Here is a 20,531-nt window from a genome sequence, read left to right as displayed (position 1 = left end):
CTAAAGCTCACCCACTTCCATGAAATCTTCAATGACTATTTCAGCTGCAAGTAAGTTCTTCTCCTCAACTTTAGCAGTTATTTCCAAACTTGGTTGCATATGCACAGCATTTAAAATACAGATTTCTGGGCCCCCCTCCTCCTGGAGATTCTGAAGTGGAGCTTGGAAATTTGCATTTTTATGAAGATCTAGCAAAGGATTCTGACATGCAACAGTTTTGGGAACCAGTGACTCAGTGACTCTTGGGACATACAATCTCATGATATGGTCTCTACTGCTGTGTGTTGTGGGTATTTATATATCTTTCTTACCTCTCCTTTTGAATTGTACTCTTCCTAAAGGCAGGACTGTATCATTAAGTCATCTCTCCTTTGGACCACCTGGCAGGATATCTTGCTCACACAACAAATGTGTGTTGAATGCGTGTATGCATGCATGAGACTTCTTTGAAGAAGTGAGACTTGAAGGGTAATAGGAACTTGTAATGTAGCCAGGAGTTGAGAGGAGATTCAAGTGGAAAGAGGAGTTTTAATTTCAATATTTTGTGCAACATGCAGGTGATAATTAGACCTCTGGGGAATCACTTGAAATCTTTTTGTTTCCAGGGTCAAAATATTCCTCATAGATTGAATTATTTCCTGTTAGGGAAAATGCTAATCTTTATAAGATTTTTCAGTATGCCCCTTGTTATTTGGTTGTTTCATTCTGGCTCTCTGATAATCAACTGGGTGTTTCTAAAATAGAATGTTTCAGCTCTTCCAGGATCTGGTCCTGTAGGTTGCTCTGGCAACCACCTTGAAAACTCGGGAAAGGTTTATCCCGTTTCCAAACTTCTTGGATTTTCCAGCTGCCACACCACTTTTTGGCAGTGCCCTGACTGAAAGGTTAACAATAAATAATCTTAATTAATTCACTAAATCTCCTGAAAGTTTTTCAAAGAACTGCAGCATGCTTAGCGTCCTTGCTGTTGCATGTCCCTTTCTTGACTGTACTGTTGTTGAGCCCTGGATCTTCAGGGAAATGTAGGTATGATCTTCAGCAGCATGTTAACCGAGTATCAAACACACACCTCCTGGGAGACCTTCTGCTACAGTTCGATAGCTTGTTTAAACCATAGTCACTGCACTTATGACTTCTGGTTTTGCTGAAAGTCCAAACAGAGAAATGAACATTTATATTCTGAGAAGTGTCTGAGGTTGTTTTTTTTTTTTTTTTTTTGGCACCACCTTCTGTATGTGGTTTTGATTGTCATGATTAAGTCTTTGCAAGGTTCCAAGTATTGTCCACACCATTCACCTTGCTTTGATTGTTCAGTGTGCCTTACCCCCATGCACACAATGTGTGCAGTTCCAGGGCTTTATTTCTGTGAGACCATATGTGCTATTGGTACCAGAGATCAGGGCTGTAGGCCTGTCTGAGTCACTAAAGGGCTACGGTGACCTCGGGCAAGTTATTTTGACATCTCTGAGCTTCTGTCATCTACTCTGGAAATGGGGGTTATAAAGGCACCTGCTACATAAGTTGTTGCAAGGAGTAAATGAGATAATGCAGTAAAGCACCTAATACTTAACATGAGTGGTTAGGGCTGAATAAACATTAGTCATCATTGTTATTATCAACCAACATATATGCACTTAGCTTGTTTTATTGGAAGAAAGGAGAAAAGCATAGCTGTTTTCTACCTAGTATGAAATCTATTTTAGGACTTTTGCCTCATTGAGTTTTGCTTCTCTGGTGTCAATGCAATTTTTAAGTGGCCTACAGCAGATGGTATTAATGTTACATGCCCTCTAAGCAACGTCTACAAGGCCTGGGCTCCCTGAAATTAAAGCAGCCTCCAGCATTTGTCACAGATGAGATGGTAGCAGTAGCTCCTATCTTTAGTCTAACATTTCCAGAGTTTTCTGTTACAGCAGTGTCACTAAAGCATATACTTTGTAAGATGCTCCTTATGCTCCCTGAGAATCAGCTTATTGGGACAAACTTCTGAGGTGGCACCAGGGGAAATGTGAAAGGTAATAGGGGAGTCGCCAGCTCTGGGAGAAGAGAGACTTTGTGGGCTGGCCCGTTCCATCTGCTCTCTTCAAAGGAATGTATATGAAAGCACTTCAAAAAGATGGTGGAAAAACATAACTGAAAGATAATATGAATCTTCCCATGAACTTTTGAACACCCTTGTACACACGTGGAGCCTCCCTTTGCCAGAGCGTGGTTGCTGCCGCCTTGCACTCTCCAGTGTGTGCAGTGGACGTGTTTGGAAGGGCTTGCTAGTGCCGTGTACACACACACTGCACTGTGGTTTGGATGGAATAAATTCTGCTCGGCCAGGGCTCTGGTGCCTGTTAGATCCTGCATAACATCTGCTGAGTGAGTGGATGGACTGAATAAACTGAGCATGATGGAAATTCCAGGGAGAAGTGATTCACCAGACCTCAGGGTCGCTCCATTTCTCCACTCATTGATTAAGTTGTTGAACACCAGCTCTAAGCCACATGATGCCGCTGTTCCTGAGAGCTGTGGGGGCTATGGGAGAAGCATGGACTGTCCCCGTCTTATAAATGGATTGTTTGCATCCCAGAATTTCACCTGTAAGTTGATCACTTGAAATGTCACCTTACATGGTGAGAGGTGGGAACAATGTTCTTGTAGAACTGTCCCACCTCCACATAAAGTCGGGCTCATCTCAGATGCCTTCTTGAAAACAAGCAACAAACCCCAAAGCCCCTTCTTCCCAGACACCTCTCTAGCTGCTGCCTTTTGCCAACCTTCTTTCCATATGGCTGCCCAGGGGAGGGTGAGATGAGAAATGGGGATGGGAAAGGAGGGGAGGTATGGTATTCCTGCAACAACCCAGTGCAGCTCCATGCTGGGCCCCTTTGGAGCTCCTACCTCTGCCACAGGAACTGTGGGAGCCCCTGGGAGGCGCCTGGAGTCAGGACTTCAGGAGCAGCAGGGGGTTCTAGGCAGTAGCTGGGGACAGGTGTCCCTTCCTCCCTTTCTTGTGAATTTGGCCAGCCTCATTCTGCTTCACATCTGTGTTGCCCTGACAGCTGGAGAAGTGGGAGGAGGCTCCACTGAGGCGTTGTGTGAGTGTGTCTTAGTCTATTTAGGCTGCTGTAATAAAAATACCACAGGCTGGGTGGCTTAAGCAACAGAAATGTATTTTCCCACAGTTCTGGAGGCTGGAAGTCCAAGATCAGGATGCCACCAGGGTTGGGTTCTGGCGAGGGCTCTCTTCCTGTTGTGTAGAAGGTCATCTTCTCACAGTGTCCTCACATTGTGGAGACAGGAGAGCCCTCTCGCATCTTTTCTTATTAGCACCCACATAGGGCACTAATCCCATCCATGAAGGCTCCGCTCTCATGACCTAGTCGCCTCCAAAAGGCCCCACCTCCTATACTACCACCACATTGGTGGTTAGGATTTCAGTATATCAATTTTTAGGAGACACAGACATTCAGTCCATAGCAGAGTGTGTCCTGGCAGGGACCAATGTTGGCAAATCTACCTCCTTCCTCCTTTGAACCTACTGTATGCACTTCTGTTTCACTTCTTCCTGTATTCTGCCTTGGATTACATAGTCACTTTGGTGCACCGTTTATCTCTCTGGGTCTATTGTAAGCTCTTTGGGTCTTGCTTATTGCTGGGCTTCCTGCCATACTTAACCCTATGCCTTGAGTGCTTAGAGCTTGGAGAGTTGAGCTGAGTTTGATTGAATTTGCACTGATTCTTCTTGCCCAAGTTCTTTATGACCAACTGTACACACCTGTAAGGGCCCAGCCAGGGCTGGGGCTACAGTCTGTGGATGTGGGACAGACAGATACTAAACTGGGGCTGGACCCACTGAAAATGAGCCTTGCTAAATTAGTGTTGAATCAGCACCATTTGTTAGTCTACTGAAATGGCTGTTATGATTTTTCATATTCAGAAATTAACTCGATGATGTTGATAGCTGTGTTTGCATGGGGAGTGACTAAAGGACCAGTGAGTTTATTTACTCACTTAACAAAAAAATTGCACTGTTGTAGGCATTGGGGATAAAGTTCTGAGCAAAACAAGCTGCCTTATGGAGCATTCCAGTGTGGGGAATAGACAATAAATGAGTAAACAAATGAATGATTGATATATTTTCAGATATTGATGATAAGTGCTATGAAACAATTAAAGCAAATAAGGAGAGAGACAGTATTAGATCTACAGGGAGGGCTCATCACAGGGGCAACCTTGAGATGATTTTTGAATGATGAAGAGCCAGCTGTGTGAGTGTCCGAGGGGCTCTCCAATCAGAAGCAACAGCACATGCTGAGGCCCTGAGAAGGGAACAAACATGCAGGATTTGAGGAACACCAAAGGGACAAGTGTGGCTGAGTGGAGTGAGCAAGGGAGTGTGCGGTGGGGTGTTGGGTCAGAAGGGCACAGAGACCAGATGATTAGGGCCTTAAAGGTCATTGTGAGGAGTTTGGGTTTTATTCTAGGAATAATGAAAAGACATTGGAGGGTTGATTAGAGACATGACATGATCTAACTTACGTTTCAAAAATATCCCTTTGGTTACTGGATGAAAAACAGGTGGGATGGGGTGCAAGTGGTGAGACCAGTTAGGAGGAGACTGCAGTGAGAAGTGCTGGAGGCTGGGACTGGGGAGGGCAGGAGGAGGAGGAGGTGACACTTCATGACAGGGTGGCAGTTTCCTCCTGACATGTGTGCCCTGTTTAATTTGGAGGCAGAGGATTTCCACTGAATCCCTGGTGATTCTTCAGACTCAGAGACGGCCCAGGGTTCTTCTGTGATTCTGTAGCAGGAGCCCTTCCCCCTGGCTGCTGGCCAGGCTGTGTGCCTGCCTCTGCCTCTGTGCTGCCTCTGCCTCTGTGCTGCCTGTGGTGTAGGCTGTTGCTTTTGACCCCTTTGCTTGCCATTGCATATGTGCAGCCTGCAACATGTTCAGCTGTCAGCCTGTCCCACCAGCCTGGGGATGCCTGGAGCATTGTCACAGTGCTCATCAGATTCATCTTGGCACCTCCAGTTCCTGCTGCATTATTTAACACCTCATCGTGGGCTCTCAACACATGTTTGTTGAATGAATAAATGGTGAGTTTGCTGAGCATTTACTAGGGCATCAGTCCTTGTGCTGATAGAATAAGTTTGTGGAGAGAGACCCACAAAGACACACAGACGAACCAGTGGTGCAGGCATATACATGTGCATAGCAGTGACTTGAGAGATGAGAAGGTCAACCTTCAGGAGGTTGGGGAGTTTTACTACTTAGGGGCAGTTACTGTTGACACACAAAATGATCAGATTCCTCAGAACACAAGGCATTTCTGGGGATAGAAATTAGTGGAGGAAGAGGGTTTTAAAAATTTTCAAGCTCTGGAAATAGGTTGGGGAGGGGAAGGGGATGATACGTTGGCTTAATTTTCAAGGGAATTTAATTGCTGCTTTTTTCAAAGTATATGGAATATTTGAGCTGAAAGGACTGCAGAAATCGTATGGGTCAAATGCTTCTTCTTACAGATAGTAGTCATTTACGAAGTGTTACTATGTGCCAAATACTATTTTAAGAGCTTCACACACATTAACTCATTTAAATACTCATAACAGTCCTGTGAAATAGAAACTGTTATTATTCTTCCTATTTTATAGATGAAGAAACTGAGCTCATTGAGGTTAAGTAGTTTACCCACGTTTCTGTAGCTTCTTAATAGCTGGGGCTAGAGCCCAAGTCTCTTGTTCCTTAATCTAATACCCTTTTCACTAAGATACTACTACTCCAGCCATTGCTGAAAGCAGAAGTTACATATTATTTTGTCTTTTCTTCAAAATGTTAATTTGCTGAATAAACTCCTGGTAAAGCTTGGCATAATCAAGCTGATATGAACCTTAGCCAGACATTGGACAAACACACACGTGTCTGCTTGAGTTTAGACAGGCTGCTCTATCCAAGCCATCGGGGAGGGCTGCATTTGCTTGTCTTGTCTCTGCACTTAGGGCTCTGGGCCAGGACAGTCAGCACATTGCCCACTCCTGTACATGTTACCAGTGGGCACTCAATAAATATTAGTTGATGATGACGACAACAGTTTGCATTCCTTTCCCACCTGCCACTACTTGCTGTCTCATTCAATTCACCCTCTTTTGTATGTTTTGAGCAAAAATTTTTCCCAACTTGCTTATCCTGAATGAGGAATTTGAAGGAGGGCTCAGATTCCTTGCGATGACTACCAGCTTCGGTATGGCTCCTTTTTTTCAGTTGTTGTAACTTCTCATTCATATGTTTGTCTATGGGAACCCTGTCAATAGTCTTGCTGGACTGGGGGCCACCAAGGCCCTCTTCTCCCCTGCCCCCTCCAAGCAACTTCATCCAAAGGGCACAGCTGAGAGGAGGGCAGGGTGAGCAGCTGAGCCTCAGTTCACTGGCACACTCTAGGAAGGCAAGTCTAGAGTCAAGACTCATTGTCACCTTCCATGTGCTAAATGACTGAAGGTGGAGGATAACTTGTTTCTGCCTTGATCCCTTCCTGTCACCAAGGTCTTTCTGGTCAGGTGAAATCATCACGACTATTCCCTGGAAGTCTCCAGGTTTAAAAAGTGGCTGGCATAAAGGATTCCAGTCTCCATGTTGTTTCTGCAGAAGATTTGTAGGTGATGGCCCACATGATGGAACAGAGATTTTCCTTCCAGGACATAAGGACAAAAGTGACCATCTCAGACACTTCAGTGAAAGCACAGCACTGAGTGTCCCTGGGGAGCACTTTGCCTCCATGCTCTGCCTTCCACAGTTCAGCTTGTCTTTTAAATCTTACTCCTCCGAGGGGCCCTCCTTCAATTCCTCATTCAGGATGACTGGTTTTTTTCCTCTCCTTTCCTCCTGCATCATGGTGCTTATGTATTGCCAGTAAACACTTCAGTTTCCATTTTTGTTGTTTATAGAATCTATGGCATAAGTAGTCGTTTACATTGTGGTCTCTCTTAGCTACACTGCTTTGCCTTCACTACCTAGTAAGTGCTTATAATAACTATTTGCTGAAGTGAGGCTTTTTAGCACTGGAACAAGGCTTTCTATAACTTTAACACCTCTGCCTTCCTCATTCTGGAACATTCCCTTAGGTGAGTGCCTCTCCTCTCAGTCTGAACCTTTGCCTGATCACCTTCTGTATTCTGAACATGATTCCTACTCTCTTCATCCCTGGCTTAAAGAAAAGAAAAAAAGGAGTGGGTAACTACAGGTGTTAATTTAAGATTCAGAAATCACCAGCAAGTAGCAGGAGAATTTTGTCTCTTTAAAAACATGGCATTGTTTGCAAGTGCTTTTATTCTCATCTCCTCCTTGAGTGGGCTCTTAAGTAGTTCAGTAATTTAACAAGTGTGTAAAGCAACCGGCAGAGAGGCTTTTGAAATTCAAGTGATTCTTGATGCTGCATTAAAACAATTACAAAAGACAGGCTGAAGGAGTGGGAAGAGCAAGGTCAGAATCCAAAGGTTTGGTCCCAAAAGGGACCATTTATGTCCCATATATATATATATATATTTTTTTTTAATGTAATTTTATTAATATTATTTTTTACATTCTAGGATGTTGTGGAGCAGTTGTGGGGGGGAGAGGGGAAGGGGAAGGAAATGGGATGGAAGAAGGAGGAAGGAGGACGGGCGGGATTGAGGCCAGTGGCACCCCCCTCATTCCCACAGGGGAAACCAGGGGGCTTCCAGCAGTGGCTTGGTCATTGCTGGGCTGGGTGCGGGTGTCAGGGAGGTGTAGCAAAAGCCCTTGTCCCCCACCATCCCAGCTTGGGAACCTGGGGCCCTTCTTGCTGTGGCTTGGTGGTCATTGCTGGGCTGGCAGTGTGTGTTGCGGGGACATGGACGAGGCCCTCGGCCCCCCACTGCCACGGGTCAGGAGAGCCCAGGTTGCTTCCTGCGGCAGCTTGGTGTTTGCCACTGGGCTGGCTGCGTGTGTTGGGGGGCGAGGCCGAGGCCCTCATCCCCCACCTTTGGGATTGGTTGAGGTTGTCGGAGGGGGGGCATTGCTGAGGCCCCCGGCCCTTCCCCCTTTCTGGCTTGGTAGCCCAGGGGACTTCCAGTCCTTCTAGGTGTTATAGGTGTTCTTTGGTAAAATGAGACCTTTACTAGTTAATATGAAACTTTGTCTCTGGTTGAGAGTACTTTGTTTTTTTCTTTCAGTTCTGTGTTGGATTATTCGATGTTCCCACCACTTAAACTCTGTGCTGGAACTAATTTGTTGTCCTTTGCTTACTTCTAAAATGGGGGAGCTTCCTACGGGAATCAGCATTTGAGCCCTATGGTTGAGCTAAGCTAAATCGCTTCATTGTTGCTGATTGCCTGGGGAAGGCTTTTAGTGAAGCTCAGGTTTTAATGGTTGACCTTGTATGTACTTCCAGGTCTCGTGAAGTCTGGTACACCTGGGTTGTGTGGAAACTCTGATCTGGGCCTGGGTCTTTTCAGCAAACTGTACCCCGTGCAGTTCTATATTCCTAGTTCTATATTCCTGACCAGTCTCTTCTGAGTGGTCCTGCACTGATTGGGGGACAGAACTGCTGTCCTTGCTGTGCCCTAGTGTTCTCCCAGTGGGCCCGTTTCCCCCACTGCCCATACTCCAAACACTTCCCATGGGATGGGCTGTGCTCTGATTCCTTGCGATGACTCACCAGCTTGAGTGGCCCCCCTTTTTTTCAGTTGTTGTGGCTCCTTGATCCTATTAGTGGTCTTGCTGGCCTGGGGGCCACCAAGGCTCTCTTCTCCCCTGCCACCTCCAAGCACCTTCATCTGAAGGGCTCAGTTGCAGCTTTTGCTGGCTCCTGCTCCACATACTCAGCAGCTCCAGCCTAGAAGTGGCCAGGACTCAAAATGGTCTGAGAGGTTTTTTCTTTCTCTCATTGTGGCTTCTCTGGGCTTTATGCACTCCGTGGGTCTCTCCTCCTCTTCCCCTGAGCTCTAGCACCCCCAGCTTGTCTGTCGTTGCTTTTTTATAGTTGGTATATTGGTTGATTTGTGGGAGAGAGTGATGCTTGGGACCGTCTCTTCTGCCATCTTGACCAGTTATCCATTTCCCAGATTTAGAAAGTGTCCATTGAGACACCAGGAAGGCCAGAGACAGGTGGATGGAGCTCGTGAGGTTGAAGGGAGAGGTAGGCTATGGAGGGCAGGCAGACTATGGCAGGAACTAGAGGGGGGGATTCTGGAGGTGGGAGGATGCAAAGAGCTTGCCTCCATCCCAGGAAGATGCCAAAGCCAACCCTCCAAGACTCATGACCCTGGCCACAGTACTTAGGGGAACCTCCTGGGTATTCTCCCACGTGGTGATTGCTAGGCCAGAGGGAACAGAGACACTGGATCTTGATGCCAACGTGGTCTGCTCAGACCTGAGCACTGTGAGCAGTAGTTATGTGCAGGGCTGGTGTGCACAGGACACTGAGGGAGGGTTGGGGGTGAGGCCTGGGACCCAGGGTCTTCAAAAAACAAGCATTTGCCTCTTGTGCCCTTCAAACCTTCAGCCTATGGATCTCAGCTTAAATGTTCAACAAAATCACCTGGGGTGTTTCTGAATAATGCAGATTCCTGGCCCAGAGAGTCTATCTTAGTGTCTTAGGAGTCTGGGGTGCAACCCAGATATCTGTGTTTTTAACAAATGCCCCAGGTGATTCTGATGCTAGTGGCTGGTGGACTCTATTTTGGGAATCAGTGTTGAGCAGACACTTCTCAAACTTTAATATGCATATAAATCACCCGGGGATCTTGTTAAAATGCAGATTCTAATTTAGTAGTCTGGGGTGGAGCCAAAATTCTGCACACTCTGAGGTGATGCTGGTCCCAGGACCACACTTTGAGGAGCAGCATTCTCAGTGGCTACCCTGGGAACTTGTTAGGAAGGCAGGCTCTCAGGCCCCACCTAGACCTCCTGAATCTGAAACTCTAGGGGTGGGGCCCAGAAACCTGTGTTTTAGCAAAACCTCCAGGTGACTCTGGAGTACTGTAAGGTCTGATACCACTGCTAGGTGTGGTGAACTTAAAGAAACAGGCTGGAGGCAGAGGGGTGGGGCAGAGCCAGGCTGCCCAGCAGGGAGCTAAGCCCATCCTGTGGCTTCTTTCCCTGGTTTTCTTCTTCAGCAGCAAACCTGGAGCCCCTGTGAGCTCAGATGGAAAGAACCTTCTTCCTCATGGTGTTGTGCATGCATGCTTTTCCTCTTGGATAAAGTGGGACAATTTCCCCAGTGGATAGCCTTGGAAATTTATGCAGGATGGTTGGTGGGTGTCTCTAAAGCATAGCACAGCTTGCAGTGAGGGCCCGAGGGAGATGGCAGTGGGACTAGAGGTGCCTGAGCCAGTCAATGTCAGTCAGGCTGGAAGCTGGTCCCTGAGGAGCAGTGAGTTCAGGAAGGGTCAGGCAGCTCCTAGGGCTGTGAGTAGGGCAGGAGTGGAGCCCAGAGCAGTCTAAGAGGGCAGGGGGAGGAGGCTGTGACTGGGTAGGGAATATGAGTCAGTGCATGGCCAGGTCCCTCTGGGCTGAGCTTGAATTGAGCCACCACACACTATGTAGCCAGGAGTGGTGGGCAGCGGGGGTGTGGGTTCTGCCCCCCACCTTCTCTCCCTGGGCCTTTTTCTCCTGTGCAGAGGTGGAAATGAGTCCAAGTGGATCCCAAGAAAGAGCAGAAACTTTTACAGTGTGGATTTAAATGTGCTAAGGGAGGGTAGGCGAGGGAGAGTGGGGAGACACCGGAGGCCCCATGGGTTGGAGGACTGGAGAGGAAGCCCTCTGGGGCTGGAAACAGTACCCTGTGACTCCCCTGCCCCAGCTCTGGGCCCTCGCTGATCACTGGGCATACCTGGGCCAGGAGGAAAGTTCTTCCATCTTCAGGGAGAGTGGGGAGACACCGGAGGCCCCATGGGTTGGAGGACTGTAGAGGAAGCCCTCTGGGGCTGGAAACAGTACCTTGTGACTCCCCTGCCCCACCTCTGGGCCCTCGCTGATCACTGGGCATACCTGGGCCAGGAGGAAAGTTCTTCCATCTTCAGGTCCTGGGTCACTCAGGAAGGCAACCCCTTCTTTTGTCTTCTACACCTATTTTCTCTTGTGTGCCTGGTGCACAGGAACAGGCCCATGGGGAAAATGATTGGCGACTGGTTTCCCTTGAAGACTGGCCTAATCACCTGGGGTCAGCTGTGAGGGTCTGACTCTGGCCGTGGACAGCCAAGGTCAAAGCAGTACTTGGCCCAGGTATTTAGAAGAGCTGCTGGCAGTGAAGGGCTCTGAGCCACACCACAGTCAATGGTGACTTTTAAAATTACTAATGTAGCCTGGGTGATTCTGTGCTAAGTTGCTTATGTACCAGAGACATCAGCTCACCACTTAACAATATTAGATAAATATTGGTGCAAATTCTAGGGGGTCAAAAATTTTAACATGCCAGCATCATCAAATAGGCAGCACTCAAGTGGAGCCATCCCAGGTCCTAGATGTGAGGGTGTTCATGGCAGGGCCAAAGTGGGTGGTGCCCAGGCTGGTACAGGCTCTGCCAGAGCGATCTTCACCCTGACTAATTAAAGAGAAGTGGCCTCCTTAGAGCAGGGGGGCTCAGAAGGAGGTTTCCTGACTGTGCTTGGGGGTGTTTTTCTTGTAGTCTTGTGGTTTAGCAAAATCCTGGTTTCCCAAGCATTGCCATGCTTCCCCTCCTTCTTGCCATCCCCTAACTCAGGAGCTGATTATTCATTCGGGAACAAATGGAGAACAGATCTCCAGGCTGCATACTTATGAGAAAGTTGCCTTCATCGTGTTCATCCCAGAAGGGATCATCTGTTTTAGGGCCAGTTTAGTATGTGCTGGGAAATCAAATAAAACAGACATTATCCTTTTCTTTTTCTTTATACTCTTTGGCTCACGGGGCAGGTGAGTCTTAGGGCAGACACCCAGGGAACTGGTTGATTGCTGTTGAAAATAGGCAAGGACTGGGGTTTTTATGCTTTGAGAAGCAGGCTGTTAAAACAGCCCTTAGCTTCTCTTCCTACTTGGGGAAGCTGGCAGCTTCATTTAATCATGGGGGTCAGAGAAGACTGGACTGAAAATCAAGAAACCAAATTTGGTTCTGGGCCATTTCACTGACTTTTAGGGTAAGGTTATCTACCCGAGAATGGTAATTAGCTGGTATATGATTATTAACAACAATAATGATCAAATTCATCACAATAGTGATATCTTCCTTTGTTCAGTGCTGCTTAACTTTTGAGAGCACCATCATTCATAACACATCCTGTGTCCCTTGCTAGTAAGTATGGCATTTCACAGATAAGGAAAATAAGGTCCAGTGTGGTTGGCTGTTTTTCTCATTAACACACAGTTGATCATTATGTAACTGGTAGGAGTTTATATAATACTTTTGAGAGATTGAACTAATATTTTTAGCTCAACATGATTACAGCTGAAAAGCTTGTTGTCTGAGTGTACAGGATCCATTCAGAGATGGGGGAGATTCTGAGTCTCACAGCTTCCACTCTCTTCACATTAAACTCAGGCCCAGTATCTTCCTTGTGGCTTCTGTGGCTGTGACTCTTAGTGTGTTTGGTCCCAGGCATTCTTATGTCAACCCCTCAGAAATCCTGTCCCCCTGGGATGCATGGTGGGGGCCGGGAGCAGACAGATCTTCAACACTAGGGCTGTTGGCTGCCCCTCCTCTACTCTTAGGAAATCCCCTTCTCCCCCAGAGAACATCATTCCTTCCTTCAACTCCAATCATCCCCTCTCCAGTTCTTCTCCCTCTGGGGATACCAAGAGTCTCTCCTTCTGCCCCTGATGCCCTTCTCCACCACAGCCTTGAACATAAGACAGAAGTTGGAACATCATTACACTATTCTCCCACAATATGTAAAGGTTACCAGTCCGCTGCAATCATTTGTGGGACAAAGCAGCAAATGAATGGGAAACATGAATGAATGAGAGGATACATGAATAGAAATGAAATATTTTGAACACAAAAAATAAAATACATTAAAATTCCTAGAAAAACAAGGTTGTGGATAAAGCTGAGCTGAGCATGGCAGATGGGAGAAGAGGCAGCTGCTCTGTTATAGGGAGCATGGGTACAGGAACAGAACCTGCTAGAAGTTTCTTGTACTAGACTTGGGAGGAGGCACAAGGGCCCAGATCAGGAGGGACAGTAGAAATAAAAAGAGGGAAGCAAAGACAAGCAGCTGGATATGAAAACAGACTCATGGAGACCAATGAGAAAGAGGAACCAGAGATGACTGTTAGAAGAAACTGGACATTTAGGAGATAAGGATTGCACATACTGGAAGGAGTGTGAGTTTTCAGCACAAAGTGGTTGTGGAATATCCATAGGGAAATGCTTGCCAGGAAGTCAACTACTAGAATCTGGGCAGGAAGTCAGGACAGGTGGAATATAACGAACATTTACCCAGGCCCTACCTGGTATCAGGCCTGGCTTTAATGCCATTAAATAAGTGGCTCTTTTAGGTGGACTTGTGAAGAAGCCACCCTGGGCCAGTGACTTCTGTCTCTCTGTTTTTGCTCTCATTGTTCCACTTCTGGAATGCTGACCTCTGGTTCTCACACATTGTTAGGTTTTACTCATCTTTTCCAACTTCCCTTGATTCTGCCTTGATCACAAAGCTTTCCATGATCCCCCCGGCTGGGATGAATTGCAATCTTTTCAGCAATCCCACAGTACCTATATTGAGACCACTTATTTAGTGTTTATAACTGTAGAAAGCAGAGCATAATAAGATGTGGGAATTCAGTAGACTATGGCCTGTACAAAACAGTTTCCCCACTTGCTGAATGAAAAAGTGAGATTGGCACCATCTAACAGCTTGTCTTATGAAAAAACAATGTTTTCCCATGTCAGGGGATGACTCAGGCTCATGGGGCTGTGTTTAGTGCTTCAATCAGCGTTTCCGTATTTTACCTGGTAGATTCAGGGATGATCTCTATAGAGCAGCTGGATACTCTCCGAGTTGGGAGGGAAGATGGAGTCCGACTGCCCACACAATGAAGAAGCACTACACCTGCCTGGTGGCATGTCCAGTGACAGGGAACCAGGTCATGTCAGCCTCAGTGGACTGTTAAAGAAAGCGCTGGGTGGATGGATAAGGAGGGAAAAACATGGCTTTGCTTTTCCCGTCAATTACTCATTTAGGGTCCTGTTGACTGTATAAGACAAGATAGGGTAAATTATGCTATGGCAAGAAGTGATTCTCACCTCTCAGTAGCTTAAAACAACAAGTAGCTTGCTTGTGCTTGAACTCCATCACGGATTGCCTAGGGGGCCTCTCTCCTTACTTGTGGTTTCAGGATGATGGAGTGCCCACCACACTAAGTGCCTTTGCTGTGTCAGATGGAAAAGAAATAGACTCTGGAGGACTTTGTACTGGCCAGTAAATGCTCCAGCCTTCTCTTGACACCTGTTCTGCTCATAGCCCATTGGCCCCACCCGGCAACTGGGATCTGGGAAATGTGACCTTATGGTGTTCCAAAAGGCTGAGTCCTGGGAGCGAGTGGAGGGCAGCAGTAACGGTCACAGTGCAGCCTCGTGCAGCTGGAGCAGCTGGCTCAGCTGGTTTCTATTCAGTCTAGAAGGAATAGGTTTCCTACATCATTCATGTCCTCATGGCAAGGAATACCTTGGGGAAGTACGTGAGGACCTGAGTGTGTATGAAAAGGGCACCGTTGCTCCTAAAGGTCTCCCTGGATTAATTAGAGGTGCCTCTCCCACTTGTAAGGATCCCATTCAGTGCCCCAGAGAGTAAAGGCAATTGGGAGAAGTACCCCAGACAGCAGGACGAATTCTTTAGCTTTTTTTCCACCCTCAAAAGGTTGGAGACCTCTGAGACCAGCTGGCCTCCATTAAGCAGTTTTCTTCAGCATGGGGACAGTGATGAATCCTCCCTGCTCAGACGGTTGCAACTTCTACTATAAATCAAGCCCTGAAGAGAGAAGAAGCAGTGGTGATTAATAGTAGGACCTGAAATCCAAACTGTAATCAGTGAGAGATCTGCCACTGGAATTGGAGATGGAACTATAACGGATATTCAGGCTCAGGGTGGCTGTCTTTAGATATGCTAATTACCTTGGCATAAGTGGCTCAAACTGATGATTAAAAACTGTAGAGATGTGCATAGCAGAGCTCACCGGATATTCAGGCTCAGGGTGGCTGTCTTTAGATATGCTAATTAGCTTGGCATAAGTGGCTCAAACTGATGATTAAAAACTGTAGAGATGTGCATAGCAGAGCTCACGACTGCTGCCTCCCAGGGCTGGCACTCCCAGCTCTGAGAGTGTGGGCTTGCTCTTTGGATGGGACAGAGAAGGGCATGCCTTGGCCGGGTGCAGATGAGGGTGGTAAGCACAGCTCCGTGATCCTGCAGGAGAAATGATAGGGACAGCCTGCTCCCAACAGGTGGTTGAGATTCACAGGGGCTGGCTGTGCCTGCTCACCCACTGAGGGTCACTTCCTCTGGATTACTGTGCTTTCTCTGTGGTTCCAGGGTTACTGTCTGAGAAGTCACTCCACACCAGACTTCAAGAATGAAAATGCCCCTTAATCACAAAATGCATTTCTTACACATGTTCCTATGCATGTATTAATTTTTAATGTGTGCATGTCTGTTTTGCCCTCTGCATCTGCTTATCTGACTAAAGTGAGAGATCAAAGTCATGTTCCATACCCACATGGAACAGTTTGAGGCAGTATGCTCTCCACCCAGAGAAATCTTGATTTGTGACCTCAGGCTGCATCCCTAATGCCAGGCAGCCATGCTGCAAGTGTACGCATTTGGTCAGTTCAATTCATTTTATCAAATATTTGTTAAGTCTATCCTAAGTGCTAGGCACCATGCAAAGCACTTTGCAAATGGAGATGAGAAAAGAATCAACCTTGACCAAGATGGATTACAGAATAGTGAAGTACATCTGTGTGTGTTGGGAGGTGGGAGGAGGATAATGGCTCCATAATGGGTAGATTATGGAAAGTCCCCCTAGGAGAGGGTCAGACAGCACGCTGTGGGGCTCAGAGGCACAGAGGAGAGTGGGCAGAGCTTCTCTTTGAAGATTTAGCATTGGAAATGGGCCTTGAAGGTTGGTTAGAAAGGTTTTGATGGGAAGACAAAAGTGTTCATGATGGTCTGAACAATACACAGAGTATGTATGTATACACACACACATACACTCATGTTTCTGTATATATACATATAAATAAGCATATTTGCAAATATGTATATATCTCCCTAGATAGCTGGGTAAGATGGTGCATTTGCATATCTATCTGCAGCTTTCCTTATACTGGCCTAGGGACCAAATTTTTCCCTTACAATCACCCTTTAGCTTACACCTTTGATTTCTGTTAAAATGTAAACGTCCTTGGGAGGAGGTTCTTAATGATTTTAAGCCCTTTTTACCCATCTACACCTGTGTGATTGGGTTGGCGGTGGGAGGCTTAGTCTTCCTGCTGGTCACCTCCCACCACCCGGCCATTCCTGGTCCAAGCTGGCTTCCTCCTCCTCCCCTCAGAGGCTACACTGTCCCTCTGTACCATCACTGCTTGTGCTTTCTCTTGGGTTCCTCTTGATCCACCCATCATCAAGCAAAATACTGTTCCTTAATTTTTTCTTTACCCTCCTGTATTTGAAATAAACATACATATCTACGTTAGGTTTGTGAATTACTACAGGAGGATACACAGAAGCTAGAAAAACAAGAGCAGAGCACTTACAGAATCACTAGAGGCCCTATTTCTCCTAGTGGTCCTGCTGTGGGTCAGATGTCATGTGGGCTGGACCAGTTTCATCCATGGGATGACCCCCAGGAGTAAGTACAGTATACTAATAAGTAGGGTGCTGAGGGTCTGTGTGCATTTGGGATCAGGTATAAAGCATGGCTCTAGTACCATGAAGAGGAGAACTTGCCAGAAACGGATCTTAGTCTTGGGTGAGTGACTCTGTGCTGTGCAGGGAGGGCCTTTGCATCACCAGCAAGTGAGAGGTGCATCTAGGCAGAAATCCCATAGAAGTGGGAGTGTCTTTTCTTCCTTCTAACCCAGGCCTGTGTCTCTGCTCCCTCTTCAGCTGGTGCTGCCAGAATACTCCATCCACAGCCTCTTCTGCGTCATGTTCCTGTGTGCTCAAGAGTGGCTCACCCTGGGGTTGAATGTCCCTCTACTTTTCTATCACTTCTGGCGGTAAGTCTGCCTGGGACTGTTCTATAGCTGGTGCTGCCAGAATACTCCATCCACAGCCTCTTCTGCGTCATGTTCCTGTGTGCTCAAGAGTGGCTCACCCTTGGGTTGAATGTCCCTCTACTTTTCTATCACTTCTGGCGGTAAGTCTGCCTGGGACTGTTCTATCCTCCCTCTTTTCTGCCTGAGCAGCCTGCTGTTCAGGGACACTGTCCCCCAGATAGATCAGCCACCTAGTGCCTTCCTTTCATCCCTTCCTTTTGGAGGCCTTCTCTCCAAAGCCCCTTCCCAAGCTGCTGTTAGGAAGCAAGTCCAGTAAGGGAAGGCCCTTCTCATTGGCTCCATTAACCACAACTCCAACCCTGTAGGTCAGTATTAAAAGCAGCTACAGCATTATTCACAATAGCCCCAAAGTGGAAACAACCGAAATGCCCATCAACTGATGAACAGATAAACTAAATGTGGTATATCCTTGCAACAGAATATTATTTGGCAATAAAAATAAATGAGGTACTGATACATGCGACAGCATGGACAAACCTTGAAGAAAATATAAGTGAAAGAATCCAGACACAAAACATCACATAGTATGATTCCATTTATATGAATGTCCAGATTAGGCAAATCTTCAGAGACAGAAAGTAAATGAATGGTTGCCAGGGGCTGGGAGGGAGCGGGAATGGGAAGTGACTGCTAATATAATGGGGGAAGGGTTTTCTTTTTGGGGTGATGAAAACGTGCTGAAATTAGGTAGTGGTGATGATTATACAGCTATATGAATATACTGAAAACCGCTGAATTCTATACCTTAGAAAGAATTTTATTTTTTTAAATTTATTTTTGTGGTTAAATATATCTAAGGTTTGCCATTTTAACCATTTTTAAGCATACAATTTCGTGCAGTTAGTTACATTCACATCACCTCTATCTGTCCCCAAAACCTTTTCATCATCTTAAACATAAAGTCTGTACCCATTAAGGAATAACTTCCCTTTATTTCTTCTCCTCATTTTCTGGTAACTTCTAATATACTTCCGTCTCTGACTTTTTTTCCTTTTTTTTAAAATTTATTTTTTCTTAATTGACCCATGATAATTGTATGTATTTATGGGGGTACAATGTGATATTTGGGTACATTTACACAGTGTGCAAAGATCATATTAAGGTAATTAACATATCCATTGGCTCAAACATTTGTCACTCCTCAGTGTTGGGAACATTCAAAATCCTCTCTACTAGCTATTTGAAATTATACAATAAGCTGTTGTTAAGTATAGTCTTCTGATAGCACGATAGAACAGTAGATCTTATTCTTCCCATCTAGCTGCTATTTTGCATCCATTGGCCACCTTCTCCCTGTGCTCCCCCCCACTCCCCTTACAATCTCTAGTAATCACTATTCTACTCTCTACTTCTACAAGACCTACTTTTTTAGCTTCCCCATATTAGTAAGACCATACAGTATTTTTCTTCCTGTGCCTGGCTTATTTCACTTAGCATAATGTCCTCCAAGTTCGTCTATGTTGGTGCAAATGGCAGAATTTCATTCTTCTTTATGGTTCAGTAGTATTCCATTGTACATATATACCACATTTTCTTTATCCAGTCATCCACCGATGGACACTGTAGGTTGGTTCCATACGTTGGCTATTGTGAATAGAGCTGTGATAAACATGGGAGTGCAGGTGTCCCTTCAACTAACAAGTTGAAGATTTCCATTCATCTGAATATATACCCAGTAGTGGGATTACTAGGTCTTATGGTAGTTCTGTCTATAGTTGTTTGAGGAACCTCCATACTGTTTTCCACAATGGCGACACTAATTTACAGTCCCACCAACAGTGTATAAGAGTTCCCCTTTCTTTTCATCCTCCCCAGAATTTGTTGTTTTTTGTCTTTTTGATAATATCCATTCTAACCAGGGTGAGATGATATCTCATTATGGTTTTGATTTGCAGTTCTAAAAGGGTGAATTTTATGGTATGTAAATTATATCTTAATTTTACAAAAAGCACCTACCAGATGGACTCGATTTTCTGGGTCAGTTCTGATTTCAAGGATTCTATTCTCTGCTGTTACCATGTGTCAGATCATGTGATTTGGGCTTTTTGTAAAATATAATCAACATATGGATATAGGAGGCAGGAGTGAGGGAATACCAAAGTTGTGGGGAATATAATTGTGCAGATAAATTGCCCACCCTTGACCCCTTGCTCCCAGAACTTTAGTTCCTCCAAACATCTCATCATTGTCGTTTTACCATAGAATATAGCCTGTATTTATTCAGGTCTGGAGCATTCACTCCTTCATTTAGGAAACATGCAGAATATTCTATATGCCAGGCGTTGTGGGGGATTCCAAGCTGAATGTAAAATATAATCCTTACTCTCAAGGAATGTACATCCTAATGGCAGAGGGAGATATACTCCTAACAGACATACAAGTATAGAGAAAGAAGCACTTGAATTAGACACTGGAAAATCTGGAAAAGCACATTGCAGGTTGAGGGACTAGCATATGCAAAGGCCCAGAGGAAGAGAGCACTTGGTGTGTTTGGGAAACAGTAACTGTTCAGTGTGTTTGGATGTAAGTAAGTGGAGGGAAATAAGAAGAGATGGGGTTGACAAACCACTGTGAATCTGAGATGAAGGGCCTGAAACAATTTGATGAGGAAGTTGGAATTAATTTTTTCTGTAGGGAATGGGAAACTATCAGTAGCTTTGGAGGAGGAAAATGGCATTTTCTGATCTGATTTTTAGGAAGGTGACACTGGCAGCATTGTGAAGAATGGGTTGGAGGGTGGTGTACTGAGGATGAAATCCATTTAGGGTTTAGGTGGAGTTCCAGGTGAAGAGGTGAGAGGGCTCGAACAGGTAGTGGAAGTTGGAAAGGTGGGAGAACAAGAGAGCCTGTGGAGGTAAGTGGCAGGCTGTGGAGGTGGGAGGGAGGGAGCCTCAAAGGGGAGGGGCTGGGAGGCTGATGGTGCCATTGACCAAGAACAGGAGGATAGAAGAAACTGCAGGTGTAGGGAGGAAGGAAAATGACTTGGTTACATAGCGAAGTCCCACTTTAAGCAAAGGTAATCTGCTGAAATCTGAATTTATAAATCAAGTAGAAGAATTATGGGCTGGCCCCATGGTTCACTTGGGAGAGTGTGGTGCTGGGAGCGCAGCGGTGCTGGGAGCGCCGAGGCCGCGGGTTTGGATCCTATATAGGGATGGCCGGTGCGCTCACTGGCTGAGCGCGGTGCGGGCAACACCAAGCCAAGGGTTACGATCCCCTTACAGGTCACAAAAAAGCCAAAAAAAAAAAAAAAAAAAAAAAAAAAAAAAAAAT

At 46.0% G+C, this 20,531-nt stretch overlaps 1 protein-coding gene across 1 annotated transcript in view; it reads left to right on the top strand.

Moving 5' to 3' along the window:
• CNIH3 (cornichon family AMPA receptor auxiliary protein 3) overlaps positions 1–20,531 on the top strand; it is a gene marked incomplete at its 5' end in the record, with an annotated part of 71,791 nt that overhangs the window by 38,028 nt on the left and 13,232 nt on the right. The window contains one exon of the mRNA XM_008587652.1: positions 17,086–17,198. Coding sequence (XP_008585874.1) covers positions 17,086–17,198 — 113 coding nt within the window. The remainder of the gene's footprint in view (positions 1–17,085; positions 17,199–20,531) is intronic.

Source organism: Galeopterus variegatus, unplaced genomic scaffold, assembly GCF_000696425.1.
Source record: "Galeopterus variegatus unplaced genomic scaffold, G_variegatus-3.0.2 Scaffold4478, whole genome shotgun sequence".
Classification (NCBI taxonomy): domain Eukaryota; kingdom Metazoa; phylum Chordata; class Mammalia; order Dermoptera; family Cynocephalidae; genus Galeopterus; species Galeopterus variegatus.
Note: the sequence above shows the minus strand (reverse complement) of the source record. Positions and strands in the feature narration are given on the sequence as shown.